At 41.1% G+C, this 20573-nt stretch overlaps 2 protein-coding genes across 6 annotated transcripts in view; one reads left to right on the top strand and one right to left on the bottom strand.

Moving 5' to 3' along the window:
- The window catches only part of scn4aa (sodium channel, voltage-gated, type IV, alpha, a), a 25705-nt gene extending 12230 nt beyond the window's left edge, over positions 1–13475 (bottom strand). Inside the window, exons 1-15 of one of the 2 annotated variants that reach the window (XM_056366343.1) lie at positions 13327–13475; positions 5420–5726; positions 4967–5102; positions 4759–4852; positions 4539–4667; positions 4297–4388; positions 3733–4017; positions 3575–3638; positions 3234–3375; positions 2906–3103; positions 2387–2554; positions 2169–2298; positions 1348–1586; positions 1085–1258; positions 625–981 (exon numbers count right to left, since the gene is read on the bottom strand). In XM_056366343.1, the coding sequence (XP_056222318.1) occupies positions 625–981; positions 1085–1258; positions 1348–1586; positions 2169–2298; positions 2387–2554; positions 2906–3103; positions 3234–3375; positions 3575–3638; positions 3733–4017; positions 4297–4388; positions 4539–4667; positions 4759–4852; positions 4967–5102; positions 5420–5677 (2466 nt within the window). In that variant the 5' untranslated portion in view covers positions 5678–5726; positions 13327–13475. Of the gene's footprint in view, positions 1–624; positions 982–1084; positions 1259–1347; positions 1587–2168; positions 2299–2386; positions 2555–2905; positions 3127–3233; positions 3376–3574; positions 3639–3732; positions 4018–4296; positions 4389–4538; positions 4668–4758; positions 4853–4966; positions 5103–5419; positions 5727–13326 lie in introns of those variants that run through there. The other variant, XM_056366342.1, reaches the window with a different exon arrangement.
- Positions 13378–20573, top strand: dydc2 (DPY30 domain containing 2). 4 transcript variants are annotated; one of them, XM_056366346.1, is made up of 9 exons: positions 13378–13512; positions 16241–16395; positions 17430–17552; positions 18337–18504; positions 18757–19020; positions 19164–19319; positions 19582–19758; positions 20014–20169; positions 20323–20573. In XM_056366346.1, exons 2-9 carry the CDS (start codon positions 16249–16251, stop codon positions 20350–20352), a joined length of 1221 nt encoding a protein of 406 aa, XP_056222321.1. In that variant the 5' UTR covers positions 13378–13512; positions 16241–16248; the 3' UTR covers positions 20353–20573. The 4 variants fall into 4 exon arrangements, with proteins under 4 accessions (XP_056222321.1, XP_056222320.1, XP_056222319.1 ...); XM_056366345.1 differs by lacking the exon at positions 13378–13512 and adding an exon at positions 13540–13900; XM_056366344.1 differs by lacking the exon at positions 13378–13512 and adding an exon at positions 15876–15963.

The raw sequence follows: 20573 nt of genomic DNA, 5'->3' as shown, positions 1-20573 counted from the left end.
GAAAGATTTTACAAAACGGTTTGTCAGCTTTACAGCTTCACAGCAGTGCCAGTTGCTCAGTTTGGATTTTGCTTGTGCAGTCGAGCAGCAGCATCTGTGAGCTCAGGAATGAGCATGTAGATATGAATAATTTCTTTCATTTTTGCTTTAATTGTAAAATAAAACAGAAACGATGAGAAACAGAGAAATAACAAGTGGACAATTTGATATAATTTTTGCACAACTTGTACTGTATGTCCACAAAGAGCTAAGTACAGATTCAAAGCAGAAACACTGTATTGGCCCACACTGAGTGACACTAGAGTTGCACATGGACACAGATACACACACACACACACACACACACACACACACACACACACAGATTATATTACAAGTTAATGTACAAATTTTGGCCTCACTTTAACACTTACAGGCAGGACCAAAATTCACACTTGAAACTAAAGTGTGTGTGCAACTTCTATAACACTCAGCATAGGACTTTGAATTTTGAGTTTAACACAGTTTCCTGCTTTGAATCAGTAATCTGAAGTACACAAAAGCACTTTTTTTTTTCTCCTGAAGCAACACACCCTCAACAACACCGAGTTGCCTATCTGGCAGTATATCAACGGTTGCACTTACCACTAGATTTCCAATGACCATGACCATCATGAACACAACCAGACACATCCCAGCTCCGGCCACCTCCATGCAGTCCCACATGGTCTCGATCCACTCCCCGCACAGGATGCGGAACACAATGAGGAACGAGTGGAAGAAGTCGTTCATGTGCCAGCGCGGCAGCTCGCACTCTGAGGATATCTTGCACACGCAGTCTTTGTAGCTCTTGCCAAAAAGCTGCATGCCCACCACGGCGAAGATGAAGACGATGATGGCCAGCACCAAAGTCAGGTTTCCTAAAGCACCTACTGAGTTACCAATGATCTTGATCAGCATGTTGAGTGTGGGCCAGGATTTGGCTAGCTTGAAGACACGAAGCTATCTCCAACACAGGACATATACACAAACAAAGACAGTGAATGACGTAGGTATTGTCAGTGTGGTAAATGGAAACAAATAAATTATTCATAATGTTTCTCACCAGACGGAAAGACCTGAGCACAGAGAGTCCCTGGACATTTGCCAGACCCAACTCCACTAGACTGAGAGTGACAATGATGCTGTCGAAAATGTTCCAGCCAACTTGAAAGTAATAGTAGGGGTCCATGGCGATGAGCTTGAAGAACATTTCCGCTGTGAAGATCCCAGTGAAAACCTGAAGAGGTAAAGATATTCTTTTACAAGAACTGACAAAAATCAAGTCTTTAGATCTTGGACCGGTTCAAATGCAGCCCATATATTCACCAGATTCCCCACTGAGAGCATGTTGTCAAATTCCGGAGTCATGGGATAGTGCTCCATGGCCATGAAGAGGGTGTTGAGCACGATGCAAATGGTGATGGCCAAGTCGACAAAGGGGTCCATCACCACAAAGAGCACCCACTCTTTAAAGGTCACCCAGGGCGTGCAGCAGTTCCACTTCAGGAAAATATCAGCAAACTTGTACCAGCCAGGTGGGCACGGCCTCTGAGAATCCTCCAACTCTAGACGAAGGCAGACAGGCAGAGGAAAAACAATTAGGTAGCCTGCCGTCAGTTTTATCGAAGTATATGTGTTATCTTTAAGTGATAATAAGGATACAGCTAGCAGAATCCTGCTGGGCCACGTCATAGCTGAGCTGAAATAGCCCAAGCTTAACACCGTGAGGGTGCGACACTGAAAGCTGACGGGGATTTCTCCTGCACACAATGTGATTAGCCTGACCATGGCAACTAGACAATGCTACTGTATTAGCCTTGGAGAAATGAGTGTATAATGTTTACAACTGCTTGATAATCTAAGCAATTAGAGCTCACATTAGAGCATCGCCTCTATGAACCAGCAACTAAGCCTTGTGTATTTCTTCATTCACTGATGGCACTTGACACTCACTACTAGATACTTGCGCCCTGCTGCTTAGCATAAAACAGAACCCTGAAATAGGCCTTATGGTGTTGTATCATCTACTTGTTTTAGTGTAATCAAAGCTTGAGAATATTCATAGTTAAATTCCATATCTAGGGATTCTGTATGACATTAGACGATGCATTATCAGTGTGAAGTTTCTATCATCATTGGCACTGTACCTTCCATAGCAGCTGCAGAGAGCACAGTCATAGCACTAGCAGATCTCTGTGTCAGGCCTGATTCTTCCACATGAAGCATGCTGTGCGCAGAGCCCAGTGACTTCTCTCTGAGTTCGTAATCTGCAGCAGACTGTAAAATATAAAGTTGATCAACTTTTAGCGCAAATAAAGATTTATCAGTCGCAAGCTCATATAGAAACCTCACTAAGCGGACTCACCTCATCCATGGTGGGTGCTCTGATGAGCAGATGGGGAATGATTCTCCCATTACAATCCTTGATGAATTTGTCCTGTTCAAGACTCTGTTCATCATCAGCCAACTCAGATGATGTGTGATGACTGAGCGTCTTCTTACTGATTAGAGTGGCTTGGCTCCCAAGTTGAGCCTGTTTGGTACAAGGTTCAGCCTTACAGCACACAGTATAATTTATTTGGTTCATACCAACCACACACACACACTTGTTTTAACTTGTTATATTGGCTCTAAAAGCCTGCACTTGAAGACGTTGTGACCATGTATGTCAAAGTAAATGTAACTGTATGATTCCAACACCTAAACTCAGGCATATGGTCGACACCAAATACTGATTAATTGAATGACTAATTGAATTAATTGAAAATCTGTATTTACTGTGGATCGTCATGACTTGGCTGATACCCGATCTGCTCAATAAGGTCAGTATAGATAATGATCCAGTCTATGGGATGGGTGCATCTGAAGCTGGTTGCTTCCTTACCTGTTCTTGATTCTTGAGTTGCTCCAGTAGCCGCTGGAACTCCTCCTCTTTCTCTATGGCCTCTCGCTGACTTGCCTGATTCTGCTCTTCATACGCCATGGCTACCACAGCCAGGATGAGGTTGATGAGGTAGAAGGAGCCCAGAAAGATGATCACCACAAAGAACAGCATGTATGTCTTACCAGCCGCCCGCAGGATCTGTGTTTGAAGCAAAAAAGAAGCTACGAGAACTAAGGACAAGTTTCTTTTCACAACTTTAACTGAAATGAAAAGGTTGCAAGTTAGAGTTCGTAATTCTGTTTTTTTAACAAATGAAAGAAGGGCCAACCAGCTGGAAAAGGTTCTCCCAGTAGTCCTGGGTCATGAGTCTGAAGAGGGCCAGGAAGGACCAGCCAAAAGAGTCAAAGCTGGTGTAGCCAAAGTTGGGGTTCCTCCCAGCCTTCATGCATGTGTATCCTTCGGGGCACTTTCTATCAACAGGGAAGAAGAGTTAGTGTGCTACGATTGCTCCCCCAAATCACTTTTAACACACGATGTCAATAAGATACATTTTTACACTGACACTTTTGAGATTGTTATGGAACAAAGATGTAAACAGCTCTGGAAGATGACCAGTTCAGATCTACAGGACTAAATTAGCAAGGTGGGCTCAGGGTGGATAACACATACCCAGCATCAGAGCTGTTCCCACAAAGAAGAGCATCTAGGCTGCCTTCCAAATAATAGTGATTATCTATAACAAAACAAGAAAAGAAACAGTGACATCTACTCCAGTGTGGACAAAATCTCAAAGCTTTACTAAGAGGCATTATACACGGTAAACATACCTGGGTTTTCTATGTATTCCATAAAACTGAAGGTACCGTTGGAATACGTATAATTTCCGCCCATTGTGTTGTTGAAGGACACGGTGTCATTGAACGCTGATGTGGTGTTAAAAAATTCAGTTTCATTTAATTCAATAGGCCACCGCACACATTTGTGACGCAAATTTCCCATGAAAAGCTGAAGGCCGACAAGGGCAAAAACTGCGAGAGCAAAGACGGTCAGAATCATGACGTCCACCATCTTCTTTACTGACTGGATCAAAGCGCCCACGATGGTTTTCAAACCTGACCAAACGCAAGTAATATGGGTCAGTGGCATATCATTGAACGTCATACAGCTCTGCAACAACAAATGATAATCAATATTGCAACTTATTCATGTAATCTAATGTTATCTATAATCACAAAATGTGATGTCATAGACACGTCAGATGAAAACATCAAATTTTCATATACTTTCTCCTTTAACTTACACACTCATACTCATTCACACACTCTTAGTATACTCACTCACACACGCACAAACACACACTCAAATAGATGTATATTAAATATTAAAAATACCAGGAATCACAGTAATTGTTTTGAGGGCTCGAAGTACACGAAATGTCCTGAGGGCCGACACGTTGCCAAGGTCAACAAACTCAGTGATGTATCTGTGGAAGGACATAAAACCAAAAGTTTTTTCACTTCTGTTTACTTGTACTAAAAATGTTGATTTAATGTCATAATAAGAAAATCTGAAACAATTTTCCTGATTTATAACATGACTTCATGGTTGGATAAATGTGCGCTCAGATACTTACGCCATGCTGATCACCATGAAATCCAGCCAATTCCATGGATCTCGAAGGAATGTAAAAGGTCCAACACAGAAACCTCTGGACAACACTTTGACGGTTGCCTCAAAGGTATAAATACCAGTAAAAACATACCTAGACAGAAATGATGCACCGTGAAAAGGAGAATTAAATAATTACAACACAGGAATTATTGAAAACCAAAAGAAAATGATGAAGTACTCACTCGACGGTTTTACTCCATGCTGGTGGGTTGCTCATCGTCATGAATACACAATTCGAGAGAATTGTAATCATGATGAACATGCTAAATAATTTAACTCAGGATTAAGGAAACAGACATAGACAATATATGTACAGTATAAGCAAACGTCCCAGCCCTTTACCAACCATTTAAACCTTAATACACTAAATAATTCAAAAGCTCAGGAGACAATAGTTGAAAGGATATGAATGTATGAGAATTTTGATGGCTCCTCTCCTAACCAAACTAAAGGGGCTCAGAATGTAGCAAGCTGGTTCAGCATTGAACCTGTAGATCGTGTTTCCTTTGCTGATCACAATGAATGTCTGAAAAACACAAGGATTATCTGTATAAATGCAAGTGAGTCCAAAAATAACATTTCAATAAATACTTAAGTGATGACAATCTTGAAATAATAAACTAACCGTAACATATGCATACCATAAATGACACAGTATATGTTTCGTAAGGGATAGTGCATGCGGTTGTAATAACAGAAATTTATGTCGAGTAATACATCCTGTCGTAATGTAAGGTTATCTAAGGACAGAGTCAAGCTCATTAAATACTAAGTGTGCACGGTGGTTGTGTGTTTCAGCAGAGAGTTTTATCGCCACGTGAGCCCAGATGATCTGAGACTGACTTTCTGTGCTTCGTAGAAGGGGTCCAGGTCCTCCAGAGGTGTGTTGAGCAGCTCTGGTGGAGGGTCTCCGTAGATCATAGGCAGGTTCTTTCCTGCCTCCAGGTCAGCATTCGGGACTGCCAGCTCTTGCTCCTCTTGGCCTACTTCTACTTCTGCGGCCTTTTCTCTTTCCTCCTTGAGCCTCTCGATCTCCGCCAGTGACTTCTGGGTGAAGGGGCGGACTGCATAGATGCTTGGGGGAGGGTGCAGGGTCGCCATCTTCGCATTGCAAAGGGATACCGCCTCACCAGGGTTTCCCTAGAAGAAGCTGGAGGGAGGACAAATCAGTGAATACAGGAAAAATTCTCCATTACCAACCAGAGCTTTAAGCTGGCTGTAGCACGCAGACAGAACATCGAGCCATGACCCCAAACCTTTACCAGTTTCAGCTCAACATTAACATTTTGATTTGATTTTAAAAGTTTGAAAATACATCAACCATTTATGACTCCTCCAAATGTGGTCCTCCCGAAACAAGGTTTCTACTACAGGACCAAATATGGAATGTAATGTGTTAGAGCTCCAACAATTAATTGATTAGTCGAACAACAGAAAATAAAAATAATCAATTAATCACAATTTTTTCTGTCAAAAATCATTGGCTTCAACTTCTTGAGAGTGAGTTTTTGCTTCTTTTCTTTGTCTTACATGATGTAAACTGAACATCTTCAAGGCTCAGATTGTGAGTCAGACAAATCAACACATCTGAAGTCATCAACCTTAGCTTTAGAAAACTATAACAATCATTTTCCTTTTATTTTCTGAGATTACTTAGACCAAACAATTAATAAAATAATCAACAGTTTAATAGATAAAGAAAATAATCTTAATTTATCAGTGAATTTCTTTTCCTTTTTCCTCCTTTTTTTATTAAAAACTTTGTAATATAATGTTGTAATGTTTTATAAATAAAATACATTTAAAAAATAAAATCAGTGAATATATCATTATATATTATATATATATCTTCTATCTTCTTCTATCTTTTATTTCTCAAATACCAATGACACCAGAGCCAAAACTTATCAATGATTTGGTTTTAGCAACAACCAAAAACCCCTGTATTAAGTTTACAGTGATATAAAAGGGAGAAATTTGGGTAATTTACATTATTAATGACTTTAAATGAGAGTTTAAAAAGTCACCACCTGATGATCAATTAATTGAGTAAATTGCTGCAGTGCTCCTTAAGCAAAAGAAAGAGAAGACCAAGTTCTGCTACACAAATGTTTTGTACTTTTCTATAACCTCAGATAATTATTTAAATAACACAATCTGAAAACTTTAGAGGGGAACTGCTTAAAGCTCATCGACATTTGAAACCTGTGGTGAGGGACCACATGTAGACACAGCTTTGGTTTGAAGGGTCACAAGCCACGTCTCCATAGGTGCCCTAAGTAATGTTCATAGGTCTCAGTTGCTTTGATCTATGTCCAAACCCATCACCGCCACTTGTTTGTGCCCTCCGCCCTGTGCCCTACATCTCTGACCTGACACGCCACGCCGCACCACGAGCACCTAAAAGTGTCAAGACGGTAACAAAATGACAAGACACACTCAGTACGAGAGCTTGGACTTTCCCACCCTTCTAAAGAGACCATGACATTACTTGTGTACATCAGATTACTTATTAGCTTAGCAGACGCGCCACGCTGGGTCCAAGTGGCATTTGCTTACGTCCTTTGATGTGTTTAGCAACCAGTTGAGATCACCTGGTTAAGGTTAGGCTGCTGCTATTCATGGACAAAGTAACGTAGCGTTTGTCTGGCCTTTGTGTAGAATTTAAATTGGAATAGTTAAAACAAGAGTTATCACTGCTTCTCCATGTGTGTTAGAAGTTCACTTTTATCCTGGAACTATATTTTATCAAACAAGATCTGCGTATATGTGCAAATCTTGACTTAAATAGGTTCAGAGGGAACATGTATAGAGAGCAACAATATCAATATGCATTTTGCAAATGTTGCATCATTTAAAATTTTAAGTTTGGCTTTAATATGTTTTGGAAGACAAAAACACAAATGGCTTTAACCAAACATGAAAACTGATTCAAGGGAAGTTGTTTGGATACACAAAAACCACACCACGAAACCCCTCAGAAACACAGATCAATCAATAGTAAGTAATCAATCAAATTTTAGATGTAGCCTTGTGACATCCACTTGCAACTTAGCTAAATGTTAGTGTCCACACTTTCTGAGACTATGCGAAGAACACAGACACAGCATCAATCACCAAAACACACACACACAAGCTGGTAACAGACTGAAGAGCTGCTGAGTTCACACATGTGAGGCAGACTGAGCCATCAGCTCGACTGGACGGACGGTGACAGTGACAATGATAGCCACTGATCACACACATTAATGCGGGGTAATGCCCACTCAAACCGCCTCGCTTGAGCAGAAAATTATGCATTCACACACACACACGAGGGGACGCACACGCTCGCACAGATACGGTGGCTGCCCAGCTGCTACAGGCAATCAAGGCGGAGCGTCGTGTTACAGAAGCCCGATGACTCTGCTCATTCCTTCCTGGCTGAGCCTTTGCTCTGCGCCTCACATCCCTCCGATAAACAGGACAGCATGCCAACTTATCTTACCGAGCTGACTCCTCTCCCTACTACCTTGTATTTTACATGGGGCCCCAAACACACTAAGCTTCCGCCTCTGCACCCCCCCCACCCCCACCCTCCCTCAGCCCCGCTACATGACACCTCAAGCTCTAAATCCCTCTTTCATACAACGCAGACTTCAATCATGCCACCTCAACCCTATCACTCATCAAAGCTGCCATCCCTCATCACTCAAACACACACCAGACACCGTCTCTGCTCTCCTCAAATAAAAGTACAATATGGCTCCTTTATCCAACGTAGATTTATTTCCAGAGTTTCTCAGTTCCATCCAGTCACAAGACGACCTGTGCAGTGCTACACCTACCGCCTGCTCCCCTTCGCACTCCCCTCCGAGCCCTGGTTTCAACCCTCATCATCCCATTTCAAAACCCCCACTCTGGGAGCCGTGGGCCCCGCTGCCCTCAACCGTGAGCCAACCTTAAAATACACATCCTGAGAATGGTTGTGTTTCTCTGTGGCTTATGGGGAACATTTCCTGATTGCATTACATCACGCCGTTACTGCTGAAGCCATCAAATGTCCTTTTTTAAAAAGAAGCTAGGTCCCTCAATTGAAAGCCTGCCAATCTTAAAAAAAGTCCTCTCGCAGAGTTTGTTGCCTTGTCTCCCACGTCACTTAGGTAAATAATACGCTTTGGCAGCATGTTAAGTTTTGTAGCTACATTTATCAGTGTCTCTGCATGAAAGAGCCAAGAGTGCACAGCCAAGACTGGGATATTTAATGTCAGTCAAAATAGATTATGTATACCACGCTTAAACTCATCATAAAACATCTGAAGAAAAAACGATCCTGTCTGAATTTACTGAGTTTAAAACCAGATGCAAATGGTTTTAAGTAAAAGTTACATGCAAGCGTTTGATTCAGTGGTGGAAGAAGCAGTCAGATCCAAAAATGTCTTGCATTCAAAATAAGAAGTGTAATAAAGTACAGGAAATATACTTTAAGTGTCAAAAATAAAAGACCTTGGCCCATGTTGCTGATAAACTATGATATATTACATCTTTTATTTTGTTAATTCTAATGCATCAGCGTGTAAGAAGCATTTTACCGTTGTAGCTGCTCGAGGTGAAGCTAGTTCATGTACTTTAGAGTTAGGCGGTGTGTGTGTGTGTGTGTGTGTGTGTGTGTGTGTGTGTGTGTGTGTGTGTGTGTGTGAGAGAGTGTGTGTGAACTCATTGACATCTGAAATTTGGGAAAGGGCCTCAACCAGACACTATTTTTGTAATATGATATTACAGGCCAGATGTTTGGGAATGTATTTTTTCTTATGTGAAATCTTCATTTGTGAAGTGACTATCTGTCAAATACAGTGGAGTAAAAAGTACAATATTTCCCTCTGAAATGTTGTAAAGTGAAGTAAAAGTATAAAGCAGGGTACTCCAATAGAAGTTCGTAAAGGTCCACTTGTCACGAGTTATAGTTAAGGTCTAAAAACTTTTTCACTGTATTTGTAGTTGAACCAATATGACGTTTGTAGATGTTTCAGTCTTGATGATTCCTTCCTCCGCACTCTGAGGACAGTACTTTTAGATTCTGCTCAGACCTAAGTTTACGTTTTCATCATCAACCTCTTCCTGCATTTCCACGTTCGCAACCTGGGCACCAACCCCCTGACATCAAGCTAAATGCAGCTACTAGCCTAAAAAAAAACTTTATGTGATTGCAATGTGTTACTCACAAGCAGTCCGGGTCAGTTAGTAATGAGATTTTGTTAAGGGTCCAGTTTAAATTGTCTTTCAGTCCAGATCCAGATCCACCTATTGAGTATGTGGGCTATAAAGTAACATAAAAATGGCTATACTCAAGTGTCTCAAAATAGTTCTTGAGTGAATCTACTTTCCACCCCTGGTTTGATTTTAAGAGTCTGGCTGGAGACAATCAGCTCATTACATGACCGCGCTCGTTCATTCGCGCTGTGGACAGGTGGCAAACTGAGGAAGAGGGTGGGAATGTTAGATTTCAGAGGCCTTCCCCGAGAGTAATATATATATCACCTTGCATGTCAGAGAAGGCCATGTGACCTGTGACATTCTGGCTGAGGATATAGACGGGGTAATGTAGATACCTCTTCGTCACACTAGCCGGCCGCGGAATGCGAATGCCAATATTCACCTCCGGAAACCAACCGAACTAGTTTTTCGGCTTTTGTCACGAGGGCGGCGCGGGTTCAGACAGAAAGAGAGAGGTTGTGCTGTCTTCTCATAGTCAGTAGAGAAATTTAGTTCACTAGATTGCAGGGTCAAATTACCTCATGTGATTAGTGAAGCATATGAATAGCACTTAGATCCTTGTACTTCCTGTGAAAATCCAAGCATACCAGTATGAAAAATATTGATCCCCTCCCTGATTAACTTAGAAATGAGCAGGAACTTTCCTCTATAGTCAGGGTAACTTCCATGTGGTCCTGTACCGCAGCAGTGAAGTCGCACTTGGCCGAATGGTATAAGGACCTAATATTTTAATCAATTTTAATGACTTGTTGTCTTAACTCTGGTGCCCTGAAGATGCCAGGCGGTTCAAAGACAAGTCCTGTGGCAACACGGCAAATGCCTCGCTCCCTTCATTATTACAGCCCTTACCACTCCTGGTATGTGGGTAAGTTGTAAACGACAGATCTACAGAGCAAACAAGGGCTTTTATCCACACGTCCTTTGACATTTGCCATGCTCCTGTTCCCCCTGTTTTCTCACGGGGTCAAATCGCAACACTGCGGTTTGCTGTCTCCCAGCTTGCTTCAACACCCTGTCACCCACCAGTTAACCTTGTATTTCAAACCCTATAGGGAGCCACATTAAAACAGACCTCTCCACCTGTTGCTGCTTCCTACCGTGTCATTGTATGTTGCAACCAGGCACATTTTGCACTTCAACAAACTGGACTGAAAATGATCAGCATGTCCAAGGCCTCAGTTACTACTCAGGGTCAAGCCCTTAGAGTCTTTGACTCTTATTTTGATGTCTTTATCAGATGTGTGCACTGGAGACTTGGTTGTACTATATTTCTACATGCATTATGTTGCCGCTAAGAGGACAGCTGCTGTCATCCACGGTATGCTTCTGTCGCTGCATACCGAGGAGCTGTAAAGACCAAACGTAATCTCCCCGGTGCAGGGGGGTGGTCAGATGGCTAACAGAGCAATATGCAGTAGGCCTACTGATTTATAAATCCAGACTTTAAACAATGTGTCTCTGGCTGATCAAAGCCAAGTTAATGTTTCACCACATCCATCTTGGTCTCCTGGATAACGACAGCATAATACTCACAGAGTATGAGCCTTCAGAGTACTAACAAACGGTTGCGTAGTCTTGAATCTAAACTAGTAGATGACTAATAAAGTAACGTCATCTGTTTTGGAACGAACCATGATTGTAAGATGAACTTTTTTGAGTCACCAGGAATAATGCCACTCTTTGATATATTGTAATACAACTTTCTAAACAGATTTTTCTGCTGTCTTAAACTGACCCATTTGGCCTTTGCGCTCGCTGCACAGAAATCTGAGTAGATTACATGTGGAAGTGACATGGAGAATATTCCATCCATCTTGTGAGGGACCAGGGGGAGCTATTATCATACTCATAACACCAATCAAATCCATAAACAACAGACATCAATGAAGGAGCTGCTCATGTTCGAACCATCTATCTGAAACACAACGTTAAAAAAAAAACACCATTTCTGTCACATAATATTCCCATAGGGAAACGAAAAAACCGTACATCACTCTCTTGGGAAACTGAATAGATGATGTAGTAAATTTTGAGCGAAAAAGATGCACTTATCTTTAACCTTATTTCACCTTTTGAATACTCTGGAAAATACAGAGGCCCAGCCAAGCAGTCACATGGGCTCAGTTGGTGAAAGAAACTCAAAACCGACACCTTGTGCGTCCAAGAACATGTGATGCGAGACACACAAACACACTCTGGCAGAGGAAGACCACAGATACATCTTCACACATTACGCATGTTGAAAGCCACATAAATATGTATTTTATGAGATCTCCCAAACATGTGATAACACAGGCAAGCATGTCTGTGGTGAATGCAGCACAGAGGAGATTCACCTTGAATTATAACTTCAAAATACTTAAGACAAATGATGGAATATACAAATAAAACTTACTCTAAGAACTTAAAAACACCACCTGATGATCCCCATCCATGTTGAAATCTGCATTGGCTCTACTGCTTGAGCTCCACTGTAGGAGCTTGGCTTGTTACATAACGGGTGCAGGTGCACTGTTGCGGGATCTAATATGAACACTGGTCTCCACGTCCTCCCCTGCCTCCAGAGATCTGCTCTGCTCGCATGGGGCCAGACTGTCTCCATGGTCCCTCACCTCTGATTGGGGCAACATGGATTAACGGCAGAGAAATGGTGGGGTATGAGCATCCACAGCATCACAGTACCTTGCCCATTTGCCATGAAGACATGGGCTAAAAATAAAACTTTGTCCCTGTGGGTGGAGGCATAGTGGGGATTGAGAAGGTTGCAAAGTGTCCACACTGGACATTAGTACCATGTGCCTGGAGGGGGATATTCACCTGGCAGGTGAAGACATGGGCCTGTTATGATGCTCATGCGCACTTTGCCCTCTAATACTGTAGATACTGTAGTAAAACACTAGGTAGCAACTGCATGTGTGTGCACCTTCGCAACACAAACACACTCTTTAAAACACACAGCTAAGAAGTCATAAATCTACCAATTCCAAATTTGACCTAAGCTCAATTACAGGTCCAGGTTTATTATTAGAACAAAGGCGCTCAAATTAACTTTGCATTTAATTTCTTTGGCAGTGCAACTGATTAGTTTGAGTGCCAAGAAAAAAAAACCCTTCTTCATTTACAATTTACAACCATTCTCTACCTTTGAAATGAAAACTGTTCTATAGAAAACTTTGCAAGTAGCCTACAGTCCAAATGAGAAGGAGGGAAAATCAAAACCATTACATAAAATAGCCAAACCTTGACCCTCTTTTCTTAAAATCAGAAAGATGCGAAGCTAGTGCATTTCATCCATAGAAAGGGAAGCATAAGAATAAAACTCACGACTAGTGGAGTCATGAAATAGCACCACAATGTGAAGAAACGTCCGAACTTGCAAGCAAAACTCTTCAACCTGCAGCCTGACATGAAACTTTTCTATTCCCGAAGTTCATGCAGGAGTCATCTTTCTCCCCGACCTACTCATGGAAGACAACAGAAGGCAGGTGGCGGGTTACCTTGCACGGTAAAGCAAATATTCCCACAGAATCCAAGAAACTTGATTAAAAAAAAAAATCAAGTCTTCCGTCAAGCCTTACACTGAGGACGTAATTCTCCCCTTCTGGCAGCCAGCGCGGGGCTGCAGGACAGCTGTTGCTGACGCAGTGTGGTGTCCTGCAGTGAAACCGGAGGAGTCGCTCCAGGTAGGATCAGATCAGACCTTTGACACTTTGGCAACGGAGCCGCTTCCTCGTTCCCACACAGCTGGTCGCTCCTGGTCGTTTACAACTTTTCTCGTCGCAAAGTAAAAGCCGCTGTCTGCAGCAGCAGCGCAGATGAAAGTGACGGTCCCGCTGCATGATCCCTGCAGCACAGATTCAGCTCACCTCAGACTGTTTTATTCATTTGATCTGGCTGTAAGATCTGCTGCAGTTTCCACATATTAGGCTACAAAAGTTAGGAATTGTATTATTGTAATGAAGATTTTCTCCAGTTTTCTCCATTCTCCAGTTGTCACTTCATTTATTTATTATTATTATTATTATTATAAAGTATTAAACCTTCCTGAGTCATACACAGACTGATAGAAATGTAAGTATTTATTTATATATTTGGTTCTTGTTTGTTGTGCTTGTACATGTGTGCAGTTGAACAATCAATGTAGGCCCCTATACCTATTGTATAGTACAGTATATAACCTTTTGTGAATGTGCCGTGCAAGAGGTCCCACACTAAGTGCACACACACTGATGATGCAGCTGCAGCTGATGAGCTGGTTTTAACATCTTTGACAATTGTGCATTGAGGATGTTTTCATAGTTGTCAGCTGATGAATGTGGATGTTTGTTCTTTCTTTCTTTCTGTTTCTGAAAACTGGATAAACATAAAGTGAAAATATATGGACGGATGACAGTCTTCCTGTCTCTGTCAGGACTTAAAAAATATGACAAGTTCCTTTTTTGTTGGATGATTTTTGATAACTATGTTTATATGTACAGTTGTTTGAATAAATAAAATCCCAACTATAACTATAACAAAGGTCTTTACACAAATAATTAGAAAAGAAACTTGTCACAAAAGCCCAATACTAGGAACTAAGCTGTGCTGTATGAGAATTGTTTGCAGTACCCCTCAAGAGAAGTTTTTTGGTGCTGCAACCACAGGAGGGCAGCATGACTTTTAATGTCACTGGAAGTTCTTTTATTCAGGCCTGTTCTGTGCTTTGGTACCACAAAGCAAAACTACAGGCCTTCAGATAATTGTGGAAACAATATTAGAATGAAAACACTCAACAGACCCTCTAAAAAACAATTAACAGACTGAGACTGACAGCTGTTCTTAAACTTGTTCACTGGGCCCATATGTGGCTCTGTATTTGCTTACGGACCAATATGTGATGTCTTTTCTTACAGATGAGAGAAACAATGATGGTGGAGTGTAGCTGTAAAAGGTCACATTAGGCCCGTACATAATTCACCATAAAAAGGAATCTGATCTTTGATTCAATTTTTCTTAAATAACCTGTGCATAATGCAGTCAGAGGGACAGCACTGCATCAGTGCACTTCATACAGTCTGATTGGGTGAGTCCTCCTGTCAATGTGAAGGCTATATTTGGCTGAAAGGTGTGTAGTATGATTATACAAGGAAAATGATATCTGTGATTACAAATGTTAACTGGGTGTCATCTGTTTCTTGGAAATGGAGCCTGCAGTAATTTTCCCCACCTTCTCCTCTCACATGTGAGCAAACTGTCCCAGTTTCAGGACACGGGGGCACATGAAATTATACCAAATATTAGAGAAATGTTGCCCAGGTTTTCTCACTATCAATGATATAAAAGAGGTATAAATAGAAAGTGTTCCATTACTCACACAACTTTGAATCTGGGTTTTAAACATCATAGCATTGAAACCACCCATGTGAAATTAGTCACTAACAATCGGCTTAACTCTGCTGCCTATTTATATTAGTCTTACTGGATTTGAACGTCTTTAGATACAGTGGATGTGTGCTTGAAAAATTGCTGGGTCCTTCCTGATATTGTTATTTTTTTCATATTTGTAAGGTAGAGAGTTTTTGTTTTTACTGCAAATTATAGGCTGCATCAGTACTAATAAGTGCTATGATAATGAGTGATAATGTGTGCCATTGTACAGGGAACCTTTATTCTCAATATTTTCAGCTAACATAATTAGAAAAATTCAGTGTGTGCAATGTGCAGATAAACAGAGAAAAAGTAATAAATAAATAAAAATGAAGTAAAATAAAATAGGAGAACAGAAGAATAGTATAAAAAATAAACACTATACAAGAGTAAATGTTAGTAAGATTTGAGTTTTTTGCTTTGGGATCTAACCTTTTCCCCACCAATGAATGTCACCTAATTTGCTTTCCATACCCTGGAAATAGTAATAAAAAACATGGAAATAATGTCAAAATATAATAACTATTTCTATATCAATTATTATTGCCTCTAAAATGCATCGATATCAATATTATTATTGTTATTATTATTATTATTAGTAGTAGTAGTAGTAGTAGTAGTAGTAGTAGTTAGTAGGAACTATTTAAAAAGCATTGAGGGGAGTATTAAAGACGCGACACCGTTACCATGGAGACAGAATCGCTACATTCGGACGCTGAGTGAAAACGGTTTGTATTTTGGTTTTTACTCTTGATTGCTAAATTGGTAATTAGGTTTTTACATTTAGCTTACGATAGATATCAATCACAGTAAAAAAAAACAACTACTACTTATTACACAGCCTATGTAGCTACACGCTAACGTCAAAAAGCCAATAAAGCATTTGTTTTCAGGGTGAAGTTCCTGTTGTCCGACGCTTACTGACGCTGTTTATTGTATTTGACGAGCTAAACTCAGCTCACTTTTGCAAGGTTAACTCAAGCTGTGCTTTAACTATTCACACAGAGAAAAACATGGACTCGGAGTATATAAAAAGACATCTTGGAAAATGTCTGGCAGAGGGACTGGCTGAAGTGGCCGAGCAGCGCCCTGTGGACCCCATCCTGTATCTGGCACACTGGCTTTACAAGTACAATGAAAATGTTGAATATGAGGCAGAGGTAAGCTGCTGTTTAGCTTTCTTGTCGGGGGAGGGGGGGGGGCATTAATTACACAGTACTGTGTGTACAGAGAAGCGTTTTCTCATAGACAGTATACTGTGGCCTACCTTGTAATTTTTGTTCTTTATGCTCATTAATACACATGATAATGGATTTAACTCCTATAGAGTTGTTGTTGGGGCCCTTACTGTCCCCCACTATACATGTCAGTGTCATTATGTTTACTAAGCACCCAGAGACCAACCATTACTCTAGAAAACTGGATTAGAATATTCATTGCCTATTAACTGTTTTCAGTGAAAAGGCTCTGATAAATCCAACCTTCCAGCACCAAACTAAACGGTTTGAGACCAGCTGGAGAACACAGTAGAGCATTTAGCAGCTAAAGAGCCAAATATTTCCCTCAGCAGTTGGTAGAGACTAAAAAGAGAGCTTAAAGGAGAATGAATTTTGGACTTTGATTGATTATTTAAACAATTATATTCATGTTAACAAGTTTGCCATATCAACTTTATAAGGTGATGTCAGTGTTGTTGTTCACAGCTGGTTTCCACTGCCCCCAAGTGGACAAAAAATTTGTTAATGCAGGTTCAACAACATTTTGTCAATAATACATACATACTTTCACTTAACTAGCTGTTAACTGTTAGTCCTAAAGCTACTTCTACTCATACCGCTACTGCTACTACTACTACCTATTGATACCTACTGCTACTACTCCTAGCCCTGATCTTCAAATAGGTTTTGAGAACAGTAGTAAAGGATGACACAGACTTAGACAGTCTAAGCTCCTCAGGCTGAGTGCTTTAAAGCTATTAAGCCTATAGGGACTGCGGCAGTAAAAACTCAGTCACCATTTACCTTAGTTTAGATTCATTCTGACATAGCCCCGCATGCCTGGAGCTCTAAGGCTGCCTCAGGCTCATAAGAAATAAAAACCAGAGCATCAAGCACAAAGTTGTATAAAAGTGTAGTAAGGCCCTTTCCCTCAGACACAATCCTTGTTGTTGTACCATGTTGGTTTTCATTTGCAGAAAAAGGCCCATTTGGCTCTCCTGGAGCAGGAGCAGGTGAAAGCCAGAGAGGAGGCGTTGCACCAGGAGAAGCTGAGGGAGGAGGAGCAAAAGATCAGTGGGGCCTTGGAAGAATCTGAAAAAGTATGTGACAAAATTCCTGTCATGTTTTAAATTTGTGTTTTGTTTTTTTTTTTTTCAAAAAAAGAGTGACCTGCTCCTTTTCCATCTAAGACAAAGACGTTTTCCCAACCTGCAGGAGGTATTCATGCAACTTTTGTTCCCCTTTCTTCAGATATTCAAAGTCTGTTCTGCCTTGTTTTTTACTGCCCGGTTCTGTTCAAGTACAAAGGCAAGATCTTCTCAAGTCTACCTTAAAACAGTACTTACATGCCCATATGTACAGTGAAGGAGTTACTGCTTGCTGTAATCATGATATGAAACTTAGTGTCTCCCAGGACAATGTTTGATGTGTAGTCACACAAAAGCATGTTTAAAAAGACTCCAACTTTAGAAAATAATCATTTGATTTGGCTATCTCTGTCCAACATCTGAATTTTTGAACGGAACAAGGACTGTGGATTTTCCATCTTTTACACTGGAGTTGAAAAGATCTTTTCACAGCCAATAAGATAATAGCAAACTTAACTCTTTCAGTGTGGATAAGTGCACTGTAATGTATTAAGACTTGAATCTGTACCTATCATTTAATCGTCGTCACAGCTACCACATTAAATGGTAAATGAAGCCATTACCAAGAAATAAGAGGAACAGCAGATGAAGGGAGAAGAGAGGACAGTTCAGAAAAACAAAGCCATCAATATAATGCTCTCCACTTACATGTGCTTCCATTGAAGTACAGTTTTTCTGAACACTTTACATGACATTTCGAGCAAAATCTTTCAAGAGCATCTGACCACATCAACAGATCTCTGAGAAGGAGGCTACAGGGTCTGATGCTCCAGCGCCAGCCACAGAAGGAGGTGCTGAGGACAACAAACCTGTGACAGAGGAGAAACTAAACACTCCTCCTGAAAACCAGCAGGGCACAGATGAACTACAAGCTGAAGCTCAAGAAAATGACACTGAACAGGAGGTGATAAAAAGTAGATTTGAGATCTGTGTGCTTCTGGTGGTGGTGGTGCCTCCCTGGTTGTTAGCAGTTTCCTCTTAAATTCGGTCTCTTCTGTGATCTTTGGTTTTTGTTTGTGATCTTTGCTGACTTATTTGCGGTGATGGAGCAGGGTGATACATTCATTTTGTGCAACTGTGCATGACTGGCCTTGTATGGTGTGGAAACAACTGTCAAATGACTTGAAATGCTTTAAGGAGATGGTGTGTCTGCCAGGTGAAGGTTACAGATAATGTAACCAGTCCAGGGTCTCCCGGGAGAAAACCTGTGGAGGAGGCTAGCTCTCCCCCCTCTGAAACCCTCAGCACAGAGGTCAAAGAAGAGTCTGCAGAAGTTCCTGTTAAAAAAAAGGAAGTGGAGCCACAGAGCGATCAAGCAGAAGAGAAAACAGAAGAGCTGCGTGACAATCAGGTGGAGGAGAAAACAAAGGAGGAGGCAAGCATCCGTCAAGCAGAGGAGAAAGACCAAGATGAGGACAAGGTGATGGGTTAAATTACATCCGTGCCATTTGAGACCCATCAAGTATAACTGTTTACCTCCATTTATATCATAACCGTTAATTAGGTGTTAAACCCAGAAAATATTTCAGTTACATATTGTTCTGTCTCACAACTGCCCTGCAGGTGGTTGATCAGGCTGACACCACTGAACCTGAGCAGACTGAACCGCACTCGACACCTGACAGACACCAAGACGCTGATGATTTAAAAACAGACGAAACAGAAGAGCCACACGACAAACAAAGCCCTTGTTCCCCTGGCCCTCGAGACCCAGAGAAGGTGATGCTGCTGAAATACATGCTATGTGTTGATTGTATTGAGCACCCAGCACGAGGATTAGTTTAAAAGCAAGGAAAGACACAGACAGAGTGATTAAGAACACTTGAAGACAGGTCAGGCCAGACGAGGGACAGGAGGCAGAAGGAGCAAGGCCTCGGGTGTTCAGGTGAAGAAAAGGCAAAGGCACAATGACAGGGTTGTTTTTGACTGTTTTCCATAATAATCCAATCCACTAATTTTCTGCATCACATCATTTCGCCAGAGGGTTGATGAAGACGAAACTGATAAACCTGCAGATTCCATCCCTGTAGAGTCAGCCTCAGCACCACAGAGTGACGATCTCACACCAGAGGAGAGATTTTCTACTGAACAAGAGGCGACAAAAACTGAGCAGGAGACACACAAATCAAGTTCTCCTCCTCTTCAGGACCAGGAAAAGGTTCAGTCTACTGACTCTACTGAACATTTACATAAACACATTCTCATTTGTAAAATGCAGGATATTTCTCTTCTATTCTTTGCTTATTTTTGACATATTGAGAAAGAAAAGCAGTTCAGGAGGAGGCAGCAGTGTTGTGTCCTAGCAGCTGTAGACAAGACAGCCAGAAAGCACAGGGGAGACTCTGTTGTGATGGAAATACAAGACACTGTGGCTTAATGCTTAACCAGAACTGTTCTGATCACCTCATCTCAGGAGGCAGACGGGCAACACACAAGTGAGACCACTGATAGCTCGGCTTTGGCTGAGAGTGACAAAACAGTAGAGGGGACAGTGTTGAATGAAAGACCAGAGACTTCACAAGGGGAACATGAAAGGTCTCCTTCTGACAAGGAAGACTCCAAGGAGCAGGTAGACTCTGTCGGCCAACTGGCAACAAGGGAAAATCCCAAAAGTGATTTAAGATCTGTTTCAAATGTCAAAAGGGGTATGGACTAATGTGTTCATACTTTCACAGTTTAGTTATTTTTATCATTTGATATTAAGCACTGTGTTTCTTTTCAGGGAGAAGAAAAAGAAGACAACCACACATGATCAAGTCAGTGTTTTTCTGACGGCGTTTACATAGGTTTGAATGAATTTATAGCTTCAGTATACATTTAGTTTAATGAATATATACACAAATATAAATGGAAAAAAAATAAACATTTCTCACCAATCATGACGTATTTATTTGTTGTATTTCAGTGTCTATGTGACTAAATTGTTAAAGACGCTCTCCAGACATGTTTTGAGAAATTAAAATATCCCCTATG

The sequence above is a fragment of the Seriola aureovittata genome, chromosome 21 (assembly GCF_021018895.1).
Source record: "Seriola aureovittata isolate HTS-2021-v1 ecotype China chromosome 21, ASM2101889v1, whole genome shotgun sequence".
Classification (NCBI taxonomy): Eukaryota; Metazoa; Chordata; class Actinopteri; order Carangiformes; family Carangidae; genus Seriola; species Seriola aureovittata.
The sequence above is the reverse complement of the archived record's forward strand: the minus strand, read 5'-3'. Positions and strand labels throughout refer to the sequence as shown.

Bases quoted from the DNA above. Each gene is read 5' to 3' on its own strand.
- dydc2 (XM_056366346.1), top strand. From the start codon at position 16,249: ATGGACTCGGAGTATATAAAAAGACATCTTGGAAAATGTCTGGCAGAG. The intron at 18,505-18,756 runs GTGATAAAAAGT...TGTGTCTGCCAG, and splicing joins AAAATGACACTGAACAGGAG to GTGAAGGTTACAGATAATGT. The intron at 19,759-20,013 runs GTTCAGTCTACT...ACCTCATCTCAG, and splicing joins CTCTTCAGGACCAGGAAAAG to GAGGCAGACGGGCAACACAC.